The sequence below is a fragment of the Apium graveolens genome, chromosome 2 (genome assembly GCF_009905375.1).
Source record: "Apium graveolens cultivar Ventura chromosome 2, ASM990537v1, whole genome shotgun sequence".
In the NCBI taxonomy this organism is placed as follows: Eukaryota; Viridiplantae; Streptophyta; class Magnoliopsida; order Apiales; family Apiaceae; genus Apium; species Apium graveolens.
Window position 1 is genome coordinate 314,182,113 of NC_133648.1, and position 17,972 is coordinate 314,200,084.

Sequence of the window (17,972 nt, forward strand, 5' to 3'; positions counted from 1 at the left end):
GACATACTTTTTATAGGAAATGATATACCGATGCTACAATCAGTCAAAGTATGGCTATCAAAGAACTTCACCATGAAGGACTTGGGAGAAGCATCCTACATTCTCGGTATGAAGATTTATAGAGATAGATCTAGAAGAATGATAGGTCTTACCCAGGGTACATACATCCAGAAAGTGCTTAAAAGGTTTAGCATGGGAAACTCCAAAAGAGGTCTCATATCGATGAGCCATGGAGTGTCCCTTTCCGAAAAAATGTCTCTTAAGACACTTGAGGAAAGAGAGCGTATGATTAAGATTCCTTATGCTTCAGCAATAGGATCTATCATGTACGCGATGTTGTGTACAAGGCCTGATGTTGCTTATTCAATTAGTGTGACGAGCAGATATCAGTCCAATCCAGGTGAAGACCACTGGAAAGCAGTGAAAAATATCCTTAAGTACTTGCGAAGGACTCAGGACATTTTTCTTGTTTTTGGTGGTGAATATGAGTTGAAAATAGAGGATTATACTGACTCTAGTTTTCAATCAGAAAGTGATAGCAAATACATGTCAGGGTACGTGTTTACTCTGAATGGTGGTGCAATTCAGATTGTTGAAAGAGGAGATGTCAACGTCGAGAGAGTTGACACACATAACAACGTAGCAGACCCACTCACAAAGCCACTTTCTCAGAGTCACTTTGATCGTCATAAAGACAAGATGGGTATTAGATACCAGAGTGATTGGCTTTAGTACAAGTGGAAGATTGAAAGAGATATGTCCTAAGTCCAATCATGTATGAGGATTTAGGAATAACTTTTATGTAATCTGTGTTGATTTCATTGATATTAATAAAAGGCTTATTTTGTTTTTATTGCGGACTCTATCTATTTAAATGTTTAAATAAGATATACCACAGTTTAGAGTAAAGCTTTTTATGGATTATGATGAGATCATAATAATGAGACCTAAAAGATGATAACTCTAAACTTAAATAGTTCCTGGTCGTAGGATTACTAACTGGTAATTAATAATCCGCAAAGATTGGTACATACTATGCTTGCTTCATTATGAAGGATGTCCGTTCTCATAGACATTTGTGTGGTGACACTATAGCTAATATGTAGGTGCTTATTATAGAATAAGTTCACTGAACATGACTCACACAGCTGAACAACTGATGAAGTTCACTCACGTGTCAGCAGTTGTTCACATAGTGATAGTTGTACAAGTATCATTAGACTTGAGGTCATCATAGTCATCTTGTGTACACTGAACTATGCTTTGGTTTAGTTCTTAGTCTCAAGGGACAATTATAAGGGCTCTACTGAGTATAGGAATTTGTACACGAAGATAGTGTATGATCAATAAAGGATCTACCCCTTCCAGTGTAAGAAGAGAATGTTCAATGCTGATCCACTTATGTTAGTTCAGGAATCTCTGGCCAGAGTGAATGAAATTAGAAAGGAGTTTCTAATTTATATTAAATAGAACTAAACATAGTGAATGAGAAAGCAAGTGATTAAATAAGATAGCCTTGACACAAGTTCCATGCCTTGTATTTAATCGTGACATTGCAGGGTAGAAGAAATTAATTGTACCGTAACTACTCACTGAATAGGTTCTTGGTATTCGAAGCAGTGAATTCGTATTATCCGGATAGTCGCGATATGCTGAGAAGTATCCCTCACGATGTAGAATAAATATGATTAATTAATCATATTTAATGATTAGAGAATTTATATAAATAATGATAAAATAGTTTTATTATTATTTATTTCTACCACCGGCTTAATATTGAACCTACAGGGTCACACCATAAAAGAGAATGATTTAATGGTGGAGGAATTAATTAATAATGGCTGATAATTATTTATTTATGAAATAAATAATTAATTGGCAAATTTAATAATTGATTAAATGAGATTTAATTGATTATAAATTAATTAAGAAAAGGTTCTTAATATTATTAATTAAGAATTTAATTTTTGGAAATTAAATCAAGAGAGAGAATTATTTCTAAAGTGTTTAGAAAAAGGATTAATAATTAAAAGGTGTTTTAATTATTAATGAGAATATTAAAGGGTTAATAATAATAATATTTTATGGCAAAATTTTCAGCTGAAAATTTTGCCTATAAATATACTATTATAGACCCTATTTTTGCCTCAACCAAAAAGATTTACAAAACCCTAATTCTCTCCATCTCCTCCTCCTTCATTACATCGTTTTCTTGGTGGATACCGGTGGAGTGCTTCACACTTGAGGAGCAGCTGCTAAGGATCTCCGTTCATTGTTTTTGGATCGCCATTAAAGACCTCCATCTTTTCATTAACGTAAAACTTCTTAAGGTAAACATACTGAACTACGAATTAAATATTATTTTTCGCATGGATCCTGCGGAGGGTTTCGTTTTTTTTTTAAGATTAAATTTACATTTTCGCTGCGTATATGTGCTAAAACCCTTCAGATTGGGAGGTTCATCACCTCGACGTGAAGTCCGTATTTTTGAATGGAATTATTCAGGAAGAAGTATATGTGTCCCAGCCTAAAGGTTACATTCGGAAAGGATCCGAGCACAAGGTCTATAAACTATTTAAAGCTTTATACGGCCTTCGTCAAGCTCCGCGTGCCTGGTACTCCCGTTTGAACCAATATCTGCTGAAACTTGGCTTTGTCAAATGCCCATTTGAACATGCTGTTTACATGAAAAAAGAAGGTGATAATTCGTTAATTGTTGGAGTGTATGTCGATGACTTATTGGTCACAGGAACAAGCTTGTCGCACATTGCCAAATTCAAGGGGGAAATGAGTCGTGAATTTGACATGTCCGACCTTGGAAAATTGTCATACTATCTGGGTTTAGAAGTAAGTCAAGGCAGAGGTTCTATCGAGTTAAGACAGTCGACTTATGCAAAGAAAGTTCTCGAAAAAGCTGGAATGGCGGAGTGCAACCCTGTTAAATACCCCATGGAAACAAAGCTGCAACTTCATGCTGATGAAACGGGAAAACCTGTGAACTCCACACACTTCAAAAGCATTGTTGGTGGTTTACGATATCTAGTACACACAAGACCTGATATTGCCTATGCCGTTGGGATTGTCAGTAGATATATGGAGAGGCCAACAGAGATTCATATGAGTGATGTAAAGAGGATTTGTCGTTACTTGAAGGGAACTTTGCAATTCAGTCTTTTTTATACAAAGGGGAAAGGGAATTATATTCATCTGGTTTCTCTGACAGTGACTTGGCAGGTAGTTTGGACGATCGAAAGAGCACATGAGGAATGGCCTTTTATCTCGACGAGAATCTGATTACATGGGTTTCACAAAAACAACGGTGTGTGGCACTTTCATCGTGCGAGGCAGAGTTTATGGCAGCTACAGCTGCTGCTTGTCAAGCTATTTGGCTGCAAAGAGTTCTAAGTCATATAATGGGTGTCAAGCCAGTGTTAGTCACATTGTACATTGATAACAGGTCTGTTGTGGACCTAGCTTGCAATCCAGTATTTCATGGTAGGAGCAAACTTATTGACATGAGGTACCACTTTATCCGAGATTGTGTTGAGCAAGGTCTGATAGCCATAAAGCATGTTCCTACGAATGAACAGCGGACTGATATTTCAACTAAAGCATTGGCAGTGTCCAAGTTCGAGAAAATGAGAAGTTTACTGGGAGTCAAGCAACTTGAGGATGTTTAGATTAAGGGGGAGTATATTGGGATTATTATTAATCTAAACATATTTATTTAGTTGATTTTCATATTGTTAAATAAAGCAGTATAAATATTGTACTGCAGATTTGGTTGTTGGAGTTAATACGTATGATTATGAAACAAATAAGTGAGAGATAAGTTAGGAATTTGATTTCCTGATTTATAGTAACACTGCTAGGACAGCTTATATGTATTAGTCATTTCCCTTGTGTAATTTCAATTCAATCAAGTGTATTCCATATCAATAATCAAACAACTCTGTTTCGCATATTACATTATGTACTAACATGTATATGCGCAAGTCTTAAGAAAACAAACACAAACCATGCATCCGGAACATGTTTTGCCTGTGAACTATCATCAGCAGCTGAATTAGTAAATTCAAGAAAGAGAATTAAAATTAACTTAATTAAATGTAACAGTAAAAGCTAACAATTTATAAAACAGGATCACATATGATTTATATATGGTTTCTGTACATATACTGTATACACGTGAAACTCATTTGTACGTAGCTACTACACTAGATCTCATTCCCAGCTACAGTTGTATTAGTGAGAGATTACCTAGCTAGTAACAAAACTTATTAAGAAACTTAATTAACATTAATGATTCTAGTTAATTAAGCTCCCTCGCTTATCTCCACAAGGCGTCGCATTACGTTTACTTGAACCTGTAGCGAAAGTACATAATCAAGGGCTTCTTTTATAATCGAAAGATCATCCATTGATTTCCCTCCGGGCACCAAACTTTTCAGCATTTGCGTTCTTCTCTTCACAATTCTCTTCGCAATTGTTGCAGCCATAGCTCTCCGAGGATGCGCACTTTTTCGAGATCTTCGCAATATTTTCTTACTTCGAATAGTGTTCTTGCTGTTGACAATGCACATTGTCGCAGAACTATCTTGTAAGTTTTTGGAGTAGTTTTTGACATGATCGGCCTTGTGATTGCCTATGATTTGTTGCACGACTATATTGGTAATTGTATTGTCGGACGATGATGCTTCGGAAATTAGGGCACGGCTCCATTGCGATGAGTTGAGTTTTGTGGAAGCCATTGCGACGTCTGCAGAGAGCTTGATTGCATTCTTTCTTTCAAGCAAGTCCATGTTCTTCTTTCGGTTTCGATATATTTGGAGCCCTCTCGCCCATTTTTTCAGAAACTCGAGCTTCACTTGGTTTGGACTTCTCATACTATGCGACTGAAAATGACAACCTATTAACAAAAAAATTGGATATTAGGGTGTTTTTCTATATATTTATGCCATGTACAAAGAAAAATGGAACGTGATGATGGCTGATCTGAGAGACTCGCAAGGTGCATTTTTTTATGTTAGTTTTCAAGTGCATGCGTCTCATCTTTGACAATATAACAATTATTAGTCTTATGAATATATATAACCTAATTCTTTGTTTTCTCCTAACAACACAAAACTTCTATACAAGGACGGAGGCAGAGGTGGCCGCACCTATAATAGTGAAATTAGTATTAAAATTTATGGAAAAAATTTACATATTTATATATTTAGTAGTAAAAAAAAATATTTTCAATTTTCGCCCCCTCAAAAATATATAAATTTTATAAATTTAGTATTAATATTAGTGATGTTTAGGATAGTTATGAATTTAGATGCATGAATTCAAGTATATTTGTATATTAAAATTGTTAAAAATAATATTTATTAATTTATTTAATATATAATAAATTAAAAATATATATTAGTTACTCGGAAAAAAAAAAATTCGCCTCCCCAAACTCGGATTTCAGGCTCGTCCCTGCTTCTATCTATACTTTTCTCTTTTTTATTCAAGAATTTTCATCATTTTATCTCATCTACTTACACTATATATGAAAAATACATATTTCTGATCATCAAATTTGATCACGAATAATAATATTTGATCAGAAATGAGTTGGTCAGAAATATATGTGTGACAATTTGATATTCGAACTCATTTTTTTCAAAATGTTTTTTATTTTCAAAATTTTCCATTGCCAACATGGCCATTCTTGCAGATCCGCTTATTTCATTTAACCTAATGACATATTTTTCATAATTCTCCTGCATAAATCTCAAAGATTCCTATCAAATGACTTACATACTGTAATATTAAGATTTAACCAGAAAAACATGATGTAACTTGTAAGTACCTACCTACAATGAGATCTAATCACTTCATATCATAGATTGGAGTACAATTAATCAAGCTTTAACACTTTTAATAATGATAAACAAATTTACGTACCTTAATAAGCTTTTGAAGCAGATCGAGATTTATGATTAACTTGTGAGCTAGAGCAGTGAGTAAGAAAGACAAAGATCTGGGTTGCAGAGAGATTTGATGTATTGAGAGATCCAAAAAAGAACAAATTAAGTGTAGTATAGAAGTGTGAAGAAAGAATTGAGCTCAGAAAGAAGAAGGTGCCTGCCAGGGAATGTGAAGAAAGCTTCTACTTCTTTTTATTTACAAAAATCACAGGCCTCATGGGTGGGCCTACCAATTACAGAAGGACACCGCACATGCAAGCACATGGAGAAACTGGGCCCACCAACTAAAGGCCGCTCGATCCTCGCATATGTTTCGCCTCTACATTTTGTCTCATTTTGTAATTACAGCTCGAATTCCCGTATTTAATTTAATTAGTCTCACGTAATTTTTGGAGGGTTTTTATTTAATAATTTAGACCCCAATACTTTGTCCAGTGCTTGAGGTCTTGGTTTGTCCACGAGAGAACAATGGTTGGAGAAGCTAGAGAGTTTAATAGTTCGTCGGGGGAAAGTGGTTTAAGCGACTAGAGAGGTCAATGGTTCGATTTTGACGTATGCGTGAGTTTAATTATCAAAATTAGGAATTAATGGGCGGACAAGTTTTTGTGTACATGCCTAGGGTTCAAGGGGTAATGAATAGGAAGAAGGGGGAGAGATTTGATTGGCAGGTGGATCCGGAAAACATGGTGATTAGCTTAAGGGTGGTGGTGGTCTGAAGGCCGGAGAGATGCAGGTGGGTGGGTCCGGAGAAATTAGAACTGTAAAAAAGAAGGGGGGGTTAGGGCACAACTTTAGGCTTTATAAGGAAACCAAGTTAAAAGGGGGTTACTTCACATTCACATGGCTCTCCACATGGGTTCGTCAATCGTCCTTTTATTTCAAGCTTGTGCTTGTTTACCACTCACGTCTTTCATTCATGTAACATCATGTATATCATGCAAGTAATGGATTCATGTGTTATGAATCTTATGACTTATAAATTTGTGATATAATTCTTCATTTTTTTGAGTTTTTATCGAATAAAAATATTTTTGAGTTATTATTTAATTTATATAATTTTAAGAAAAAAATATAAAAACAACCATTCTGTCAATTTTAACCTTTTCAATACTGATAGTTGGATATTTAAACTTACGTAGAAAACTACACTCTCATTTGGGTATCCGATCCGATTCTGATATCCATAACTCGATTTTTTACTTCACTCGATTTAAAGTCGGGTAACACTCGAATTATTCAGAAAAACTCGATTTCATAAGAAAAAAATTAAGAAAAATGAGTAATAACCCAAAAAGTACTCGTAAGTAGATACTAATTTTTAACAAAAAAATACAACTTTTAAGTATTTTTAGTATTAAAATGATTGTAAAAAACTAGACAAAATGAAATAAATAAATAAATGTGTTACATATCTTTTATAAAATATTATAAGTTAAATACATGTTAAATTAAAAGTTAGTTGTTGTTTAAAATTTTCGAGTTTTATATCGAGTAGTCTTTCGAGGTATTCGGAAACATAATTAATATTGTATACATTATTTATAAAATACTTTAAGTTAAATATATATTAAAATAAAAAATTAGTATCTTGTTTTATCTGAGATTTTAATCAAGTATATTTTTCTAGTATTTTGAATACTCATTATTTCATATTTTAATTGAGTTGAACCGACTACCGATATTTAGAACACTGCTCGAAACATTTCCTTATATTATGCTTATTGTTTTTTAAGTCAGGCCTTATGCTTATTGTTTTAGATTTACACTTCCATGCAATTTTTATCAACATTTTTTGTCCTCCGTTTATGAACTTTATCAATATACTGCATTTAGAAAGTCTACCGGATATTGAGTTAAGTTCGATGGCTTAAATTTTCGTAAATCTTACCCGGGTCCCGGAGTATATATACTTTTCAAAAATGTGAAGAGTCATCAATCAGCTGAAGTGAATAGAAATAAAATTTGTCCTTACTCTTGCGTCAAGAAGTAGGACTAAAGTCGCCGGAAGAGTGGAATGAATACGGTCACGTTTAGTCTTGGTTCGCGAGCTAAAATGTTTCAACACAACTTAAAGAGTTGTCAGTTGTAAGCATCAGCTTTGATAAAACTGTACGTACTGCAGTTGTTTTGATCGATCAACAATCATGTAGGACCGTGAAAACCTATACTATTTGATTGCTATTCATGCACTGGGTGGGGGTGAATTTTAAGTTACAACTACAAAACGGCTATTTTTGTAAACGCGTACCTTGATCATATATTTATATTTTTATTATTAAAATACTTTCATTTACGTACTTGTATAACTCCTTCAGAATTCAACGTAATTAAATTCGGGCATCAGAAGTGCTTGGTTGAACTAGGGTGAGCGCGGTGCAGGCGGTGCGGTTTTTTTCTCAAACTGTAAACTAAACCTCACATGCGGTTTGATCAAATTTCCAAACCGCAACCGCACCGTATATCCTCAAAAACCGCATAAACCACACCACAAAAATGCGGTGCGGTGTGGTGCGGTTCACTGATGTTTATACATTACAAGTTCGAAAATTTTAAATAAATACAAAACTTAAATTAATTAAATTTCTGAATAATATAACAAAGTCGGCAATATTCTTCAATAATACAAAGTGTGGTGCGGTGCGGTGCGGTTTGAACCGCATTTCAGAAATTTAAAATCATAATCAGCACCGCACCGCGCAGTTTATTAAAAATTCAAACCGCAACCGTACCAAGAAAATTAAAAACCGCGTTTTTTGGTGCGGATTGGTGCGGATTGGTGCGGTACGGGCGGTTTTTGCGGTTTGTGCGGTTTTCTGCTCACCCCTAGGTTGAACTGCCGATTTATCCTAAATCGGAAGAAAAAAATCGGATAGATTTTATATTTTAAATTGAATTGAATTTAATATCCTTATTATTGTAGTAATTTGTAATTTAATAACGATATATTAATTAAAAAAAGTACATATGAATTAAACAAATTTCAAAAATTGGATGAATTACGTATCTTATATCATATTTTTAAAATCATAAAAATACGTCTTTTGGGACAGGTTTGTCGTATACATATTTCAATTCATATGAGGGGTAGGGTGGGAAGTTTAGAAAGGCCGAATACACGTGGACGAATAAATGGAATGAATGGGCTCACACTACTTATGATTGCGTGGGAGTCAACTCCCGTGATTTTCGCCTTATCCTGTTATCTATCATTCCTTTGAACTTAGGCCATGCCCATGCTGTTCAAGACCAGATTTTGGTCCCGTTTTTGGATTCAACTGACACCTAGAACGGTAGGTTTTTATTATTTTGTCCAAAACAAGCCTAATTTATGTTTGTTTCAATTGATAAAAATAATTTATAAGAATAATCCTAAAAGTCTTTAATTGATAACAAAAATGAATATCAAATATCACGTGTTATTGGTTTGAATCTAATGGTTCTCATCTCTTAATTAAAAAGATTTGACGGTCATAAATGGGGATAACCAAACCAATCAAAAACGACATACTGAAACTCCCAAGTTCGAAACCTACCAATAACAAATATTTATATTATTTATACACTACTAAAGCTTCCAGTTTCGAATCCCGTCAACATCAAATATGTATATTGTTATTTATACATTATCCAAGATTCAGATTTGAATCCCACCAATAACAAATATTTATATTATTATTCATAAATATACTAATAAGATAATGATCTATTTTTTTATAATTTTAAATAATATAAAATTATTAATAAATACTCGTGCATCGTATGGATCGTAAAGCTAGTCAATTTTATAATAGCTGATCTCCTGCATTCACATAAAATTTATCAATAAAAATATTTCAAATTGTCAAGTCACAAATGACACATCATTTGGGACCAAATTTTTATATCCAATTTAAAACTTTTAGAACTATTCAACAAAATTTTAAGCACTATATTTTTAGGATCACGTTAAATTACTAAAATATAAATGTGAAATAACAAGTAATTATAAAAGATATGAAGTAATGCATTCCAATTTCACAAATTATATTTAATCTTATATTTTTAATTAAATTGTGGTGGATAAATATTTTTTATCTTCTGCCTTATAAGTATTTAGATCATTATAATTTTTTTTAACAAAAACTCATACGAATATATCAACTAGTTGAGACGGAGACTTTAAAATTTTATCATCCCGATATGATGGTTAGGTATTATCTTTGCTAGTGGTGGTTCTCTCTAAAATTAGTTGAAACAAAATACACTTAAGTTAGACCGATCACATGATTATAAAATTATTTTTTTCGAGAGTTCCAAAATAAAAGAAAATAGCGCCAATAACTTGTGCATAATATATTCATATGCGAGAAGAATAGTAAAACAGATTCGAAATACAATTTCAGTTGAAATTTGACAGCAACGCGGAGAAGACGGGAGTTAGCGGGGTGATTGAGGAAGGTGGACAGAGGAACATGGGAACACATGGAAGACGGGGTCCCCTACAACTCTCATGGTTTCACTTACCTTAACACCCAGGCCATGTCCCCATCATACCCATTTTTAATCATCCAACTCCGCAACTCTTCCCAACTTCGTTATTTATAAATTAGTAATACCGGTGTTCATGGGTCGGATTGGACGGATTTTAGGCGTTTTTTTTAATCCAGTCCAATTAAAATATTTTAGTTAGTGATAATATTTTACTTTGATTAACATTTTGGCCATGTTTGTTTAATGGTATTAAGCAGGGGACATAATTATAATCCTTTCAATTTTCCAATCTCATGTTTATTTTGTAAAAAATTAATGAAGAGTTATCCAAGAATTATAATCCTTTAAATTAGTCTATCCCAAATTTGTTTTGTTGGAGAAGAGGATATGATTATAATCTCATCTAATGTTTGGTGGGAGGAGGTACTGTTTTATCCCCTCCTACAAGTTTTTTAAAAGATTATAATCCCCCTCATTGTTATCCCATATGAAATAAACATAGGATTGGAAAATTTAAAGAATTATATTACAATCCCAAGTATTATTCCACAAAACAAACATATGATAAAATTTTAAAGGATTATATTCCAATCCTACACTTAATCCTTCCAAACAAACTTAGGATATGATTATTTAATCCATATGACTAATTTTGATTGGATTAGTTATCCCCGGATTATTATCCCAGGATTAAAATCCCACGAAACAAATATGGCCTATAAGTTTAGTAATGTAGATTGTGTCGCAGTTCACATACATAAATATAAAATATAAGTATAGATTTATTAATGAAATTATGTATAATATATAGTTATTAATAATGTTTGAATATATATTCAAAATATTGAACAAAATATAGATAAAATTGTGTGGGGTTGGCTGAAAAATTGTAAAATCCATACCCAACCCACTTGGCCGTTTGGTTCAGAAGATGTTATGGATTTGGAATAAAAAATCCGGTTAGGTTGGTATGTGGTCGAGGAATCATTCTTGATATCATGTGTTTGATTCGGTGATTGAATAAAACTCTTATATATTGCATATGTCGAATTTAAGTTGTTATACAACTTATAAACAAAAAAATGAGTGATTAAAAAATCAAAATTTGAAAATTTCAACGTTAAGTTTTAATTTTTTAAAACAAATAAAATAAAATATTATTAATTTATATTAAATAAAATAAGTACAACTTATTTAAGATTAAATAACATGATATTTCAGATGTATGTTTTTAAAATTGTATTTAACTTTATAAATAAAAATGAAATAATTAAATTTAATTTGATACCTCATACCCCTATCTCAAACCCACCTCTCCTAAGTATCAAATCTGATTCTAAATGAGTATAATGAATGTGTATCAGATTTTAAAATCAGTCAATTAAATATCAGGAATGAGTTTGAAATAAACGAAACTCATATATGTAACAGAATGAACCGAATCAAACGACCGCTTAAGTCGCTTTGAAATATTCTTAAACCCAATCAAGTATCGGATTTTTATTTATCCATTTGATCGGCTGAAAAGAGGACCGGGTTGATTCGATATAGTCGGGTTGGTGAACCCACAAGCAACCTAAGTTAGAGCATCTCCAAGGAGATGCACCTATTAGCAATAAAATCTATGTGACAACTATAATTTCAAAAATATAGATGATATGTAAAAAAACACAACTCCAACGGAAAGACTAATTAGGTATATTTTTAGATGCCGATAAACAAGTACGCCTGATTTGTTTATTGAAATACCATCATCTAAATTCACCCCACGTCATTTCCCTCTCAAAAAACTCTATCACAACTTTATTTCCCTCTGAAATGAAGAATTCTCCCGCTTTAACCTAGGGCATTTAGATATATATACTTGTTCATCACACATATATATTATTCTAATTTTATGTAATGTGAAGTGTGAATTTTTTTTATAAAAAATTGTAATTTTTTTCGTTGTTAACCAAATTTCATTAAATACTTATATAATAATTTTAATTTATATTTTATAGTTTTAAAATCATTAAATAACTAATATAATGATAAAATTAGTTAAATATTTTATAATAAATAAACATAATAATTTTAACTAATTATTCTGATATTTATATTATAAGAATAATATCCTTAAATAATTTTTAATTAATTTAATATTTTAGTTTCACTTGTATTTACTAAAGAAGTAATTAATTTATTATTAATAATATCTTCACAACTATATATGTTAAAAACAATCATTAATATAATTGTTGAAATTTGAAAATAACAATAAAAATCTTTTCAAAATAGCTAATTATTTTAACTAATACCACTAAAGTACAATTTTACAAATTTTACATTATAGCTATTTTGTACTATTTTACCTAATGAATATAGCTAATAGGCTTGAAGATGCTATTAATACCGGTAGAAGCTCCGTTATTTTTGTTTTAGTGCTGTCAAAAACTTAGTTTTGCAAATTCTGGTTGTTTCAACATTCTCGATTGCAACAAACTATATTGTTTCTGATTTATCGATTAGGTCCTAACCTGGTACCCAATGCTGAGGGGACTACGATAGACCACATGTTCGGGGTTTATCCGTTTACTCCATTATATTCTTTTTAGTTTTTAAACATTAAACCATTTTTTTTCCAAAACGTTAAGTTGATATGTCAAATTAGAATATTATAAGTTCAACTGTTCTTTTTCTGCGTTCAACAAACAGAGTTGCTTAATGTACGGAAAATGATTGTTAACTAAGAACAAAATCACTTGTTTTGTTTGAAGTAAATTATATATGATGTAATCAACACCCTATGTTCCCATGTTTTTTTATAACCAGGTGTCCGAGCGCACATTGACCAATCCTGGAGATATATAGATTCCAACGTTGTGCAACTTTATCGTGTATATTGATCAATGCGAGGTAACCATACCATATTACAGATAATATAAATTATAATTTGAAACTATTGCAAATACAGACTAAAAACGAAAAGAAGAAAAGTTTATCATGGTATGTGCTTGTATATTCAAGTATCAATTGTATTTTTATCTTCAGGTTTCAATTTGTTTTGGGGAAATATTGTTTTTGTCTGAGACTGGCCGGAAGCCATGCTTCAATGCAGCTTCCCAAACAATGTCGATTCTGTCGACGTCGAGAGCTCCAACTTCATGGTGAGTCCAGCCCTCTAAGTGGTGAACTGCACCACCTGCATGGCAAGCATGGACTACTCCTCTCTCCATTGTATACTGTTCATATTAAAACCAACTTCATAAGCGTCACATTTAATTTACTTATGTAACGATTAATAGAGAAAATACTCCTTTGTTATTTACCTCGCAACATCCTAGGCCTTGGACATCTTTAGGTAGTCTCATGGCTGCAAGATCACCATAAGTACAGTCCTTTCGAAATGAGAATATTGGTGGCACTACAAACTGATGAAAATGTGTTCCTGGTGGTGCCCAGTTTTGTTCTTTTGCAGTGATCCACTTTCCAACAATCCATGTCTGTACGGTAACACAATCGATTAGCTTCATCAAGTAATTAAAATTAGTAATTAAATTTGAATCGTGCTAATGTACAAGTCACATACCTTGCAGTGTTTGCCTGCTTGGTACTTGGTCACTAGGACTAAATATTTTTGACAATCTTCAGGAGCTTCTTTCTGAATCTTTTGAAATCTATCAGCCGATGAGGTGTACATCTGCAGTTATTTTAAGTAATTAGATCCTCGTGTAATGTTGAATCTTCTACATTTGAATTTACTTAGGGTAGAAGAATATTTATATTTACCAGAACTCGGATCTTGCGTCTACATAGGTAAAGGGCAATGGCTCTACCAAGCTTCGAAGTTGCTCCAGTCAAAAATACTTCTTCAACATCCTCGTTGATCTCATTCAAAGTAACTGCAGCTGTCAAGGTATTCCCATGAACCACCCTGACTTTCAGATTAGGATGCTTGTTCACAAATAGCATACCACCTCCATTTAGAGCTTCATTCTGCATATAATTAACATAAGTTTGAGTGACACTTTTCACATTCATATCGTGCATCTTATAATCTTGTCTTACGTTAATTGTTTCTTATAGTTAAACGAAAAGGTAATTATATAGCCTCGTACATTTTAATACCCTCTGTCATGGCATGTATGAATGTTAAGCTTGGATCTAAATCATATTTAGACTCTTTTGCCTTTCAAAAAAGATTAATAGAACAAGCACCGAGTGCATAGAAATAGAAAACAGGCAATTACTGACTTTCCCCTCCATTCGGCAAATAAATACTTGTACCGGACAAACCATCCCCAACACCCATACTACAAGTTTTTAGAATGCATGGGTCATAGTACTAACTAGGCACATTTATATGCACATCTTCAATTACATTCATTGCACATGTATGAACCAAGGAATCATTAATCAGAAAGGACTTGCATGCATCTTGGTTCTAGCCAGAAGCCGCAACTGTAATACTGACGTTACAGCGAAGCTGCCTATGGTTCTTACACAGACCCTTGACGACGTAAATTTAAATAAATTTGGTGTGCAGATTGTAGTAAGGTATAGAAAGAGAAGAAACCTTATTCAAAGCAGCAAGGCTAATCACTTTAACACCAAGTTTATCAGCTCTGAGAATGGCATCTTCAATTTGCTTATTGATCCCTCTTTTAGCAAATGGCAAGAAATACTGCACAACAGAAAACACTAGCACATCTCAATGACAAAATACTGATTTAAATTTAGTAGTGTAATGATCGATATGAACAAGAATAATTGAAGTATTGCTATAACTAACCTGAAAACCAAACCGAGGAACCGCCCATGTCTGGTGTAACTTGCCTCTGAGATTGTAAAATGAGATCAAGAAAACCTTGGATTTTGCCCACATCAGTAGCATTGCAACAAATGCCACTGGCCACAATGGCAGCATGAAAATTCTGAAGGTATAAGGCATCGATGCCACAGACCGGAACATGAATTGCACATGTATGGAAGATGTTATGTCCACAACATGAGCCAGGAACACAAAATTTGGCACACTTTTATTTTTACCTGCATACCAAAGTTTAAAGTTAAATTATCACTCATTTTCTAACTTTACTTAATCTGGTTCTTAATTTCCTTTGCTTATGATAAAATGCTATTTGTATGGAGTAATCAGTATATTACCTGAATCTATGCTCATTGTCCTATGTAGCTCCCATGACTTGTTATTTAAGGTATTTCCCAAGGCATCATAGAGAGGCATGAAGAGGCAATAATTGCTATCCATTTCTGTATGGTGTATGCTGTGATATCTGCAATATTCACACCAACCAAGAAATGCACCAGATTAACTCTTATTCCTCAAGAATTTAACCTAAATTATAGTACAAAACAAGTAATTTGCACTCAAGAGGTTGTTTGGTGCGACAGTCAAGTGTGTTCCAAATAAATCTCCGAAAAAAGTTTAAAACTATTTAATTCCATCGGTGCATTTTTGGACTCAATAAATTCTGAATTCACCATGCTTGTTGATGTGGTCCAGTAATCTTAACCCCACATTCACATGCATATTTCTTTGTCATAGCTCTGTAAAACAATTCCTATTTCTTAACACGGACTGTGTGCGCATGTGTATGGATGCATGACTAATTAATATTCACATCAATCATTTTTTAGACTCTTTGTGTTTTGTTGTCAAATTAGTTAGTAGGCCTTCTTTTGGGACTGTTAACAACTTGCTTGTTTTAGTAAGCGACAAATAAAAATAGACGAAAGAGCTGGTATATTAATTAGGCTACTTACGTTGGAGTATAGAGAATATATTTGAAGAAAGGAAAAATGTCGAATATTTGATGAGGAATAACTTCAACATTGCTGTGCCCCAAACATCTCAGGAAATCGAAGCTCAGTATGTAAACGTATATTGTACTAATGGATCCGTATCCGATCAAGCACGATCCGAGAATGGGGATCCCCATTACTGCAGTCAATAGCAGTTGCTCCAAAGAGGTTGCACTAGCAGCTGCAACAACACATTAAGAAATTACAGACACGGCCTACTTTATTTTAAAAATTAACGATACGATAATGCACTCGATAAGTACTAAAGAGGTAACAGAGAGAGGTATGGTTGATTTACCAGTAAACGGTTGGGGGACGAGCGAGGAATGGTGAAATGAATGAAATTTGTCGAAAAGATAGTTTCCATGGAAACATTTATGTGCCCAGTAGTATAGAGGTTCCGAAACTGCCATGTGAAGAATTATAATAGCAATGAGGCCTCTGGTGTCCCATACTGGAATAACATTTCTTAGCACGGGGATCATGTATAGTCCCAAAGAAGCAATTAGACATTGAAGAATTAAGTAGTTATCCCTGAAATTAAATTAAATTATTGTTAGAACAGAAAATAATGTAAGACACTCTTTCGAACTCTGCAGTGAGCAAACTTGTAGTGACACCTACCAGTGCCATTCCTTGTCAATCTGCTTGAAGTCTACACTTTCTTGAATGATGCGGCGGTTTCGGGTAAGAAAATACATGTTGCAGTAAGAGGTCCAGAACGAATACACGGTAGATCTTAGTGCACATATGATGAGAATGTGAAGCGACCAGTTAATGCTTTCGCCATTCGAAGTCGAAGACAGTGCTTTCATCAGGAATGGTAAATAGAAAAGATACTGCATTGTTTAGAAACATCACAAAAATTAATATTATGATCATAATATGTTAAACTGACAGAAAATATATCTGTATGTGATTATAGTTTTTATACCTTCAAGGAACCTAAATGTTCCGATATCGAAACCGAAGACAGTCTAAGCATGATTGTATGAGAAACTTGTATGCTCAATTAAGGCTTTACCAGATGAACTTTGAGAAAGCCTTTATTGTTACTGATAAGTGGTTGTAAATGTTAACTTTGCTCTGCTCTTTCTGCTCCTGCATAGAAGTGTTTATATAGTGGAAAGGATACAATGTATAGAGCATCTAAAATGCAGTTGGAGCTCGTAAATATCAGTCTCTTTCTGTATTTATCTCGGTTGCTCACCTTAACTTTGACGGTGTGGTCAATGTTTGTAAATGCGTCCAAATTTTACACTGCTCAATTCACAAGTGTACAGCTTCTCTTTGTAGTCTGTATACAGCTTGTATAGTGTGTATTCAGAAAATGAGTTAATGATGAATTGACATTGAAAGTAAAACAACTATATTTTATTAAGATTTGAAGTTTCTAAAGTTCACTCTAACAACTAGCATGAAATCAGTCGCGTGTAACAACTAAACAACTTGTAAGTTGTTTCCTATCTGTTCTTTTTCAAGTCACCTTTTCACATTTCTTTCTGCGAGACATTTTATTGATAGAAATATTATAGTTTTCAAAGCGTTCTCGTGCAAAAAATCAGTTGATGTTTTTTAGAAGCGTTCCTAAAATTTAGTTGACAAGATTTATTTGGATGCATATCTGATATATGAGGATTTTTGATGTATAGTTGAATGCGAGAATAACAAATGCATGATCACGCTGAAGAGTGCATAGTTTTGCTTCGAAAAATATATAATTACATGATCACG

The 17,972-nt window shown here is 33.2% G+C and overlaps 2 protein-coding genes across 2 annotated transcripts; both read right to left on the bottom strand.

The window, feature by feature from the left end:
* Window positions 1-4,123: 4,123 nt before the first annotated feature.
* LOC141708793 (transcription factor IBH1-like 1) lies at window positions 4,124-6,152 on the bottom strand. The gene is made up of 2 exons (XM_074512578.1): window positions 5,941-6,152; window positions 4,124-4,909 (listed from the first exon to the last, which is right to left on the bottom strand). Exon 2 carries the CDS (start codon window positions 4,884-4,886, stop codon window positions 4,317-4,319), a length of 570 nt encoding a protein of 189 aa, XP_074368679.1. The 5' UTR covers window positions 4,887-4,909; window positions 5,941-6,152; the 3' UTR covers window positions 4,124-4,316.
* Window positions 6,153-13,285: 7,133 nt separating this feature from the next.
* LOC141708794 (very-long-chain aldehyde decarbonylase CER3-like) lies at window positions 13,286-17,336 on the bottom strand. Its single transcript, XM_074512579.1, has 11 exons — window positions 17,173-17,336; window positions 16,863-17,077; window positions 16,537-16,772; window positions 16,200-16,419; window positions 15,582-15,709; window positions 15,208-15,464; window positions 14,992-15,099; window positions 14,205-14,411; window positions 14,005-14,115; window positions 13,745-13,918; window positions 13,286-13,657 (listed from the first exon to the last, which is right to left on the bottom strand). The coding sequence occupies exons 1-11, from the start codon at window positions 17,221-17,223 to the stop codon at window positions 13,463-13,465; spliced, it is 1,902 nt and encodes a 633-aa protein (XP_074368680.1). The 5' UTR covers window positions 17,224-17,336; the 3' UTR covers window positions 13,286-13,462.
* Between the last annotated feature and the right edge of the window lie 636 nt (window positions 17,337-17,972).

Coding starts and splice junctions, on each gene's coding strand:
- LOC141708793 (XM_074512578.1), bottom strand. CDS start 4,886: ATGAGAAGTCCAAACCAAGTGAAGCTCGAGTTTCTGAAAAAATGGGCG.
- LOC141708794 (XM_074512579.1), bottom strand. CDS start 17,223: ATGCTTAGACTGTCTTCGGTTTCGATATCGGAACATTTAGGTTCCTTG. Junction 17,078..17,172: donor AACATTTAGGTTCCTTGAAG/GTATAAAAACTA, acceptor TAAACAATGCAG/TATCTTTTCTATTTACCATT. Junction 16,773..16,862: donor ATTGACAAGGAATGGCACTG/GTAGGTGTCACT, acceptor ATTTAATTTCAG/GGATAACTACTTAATTCTTC.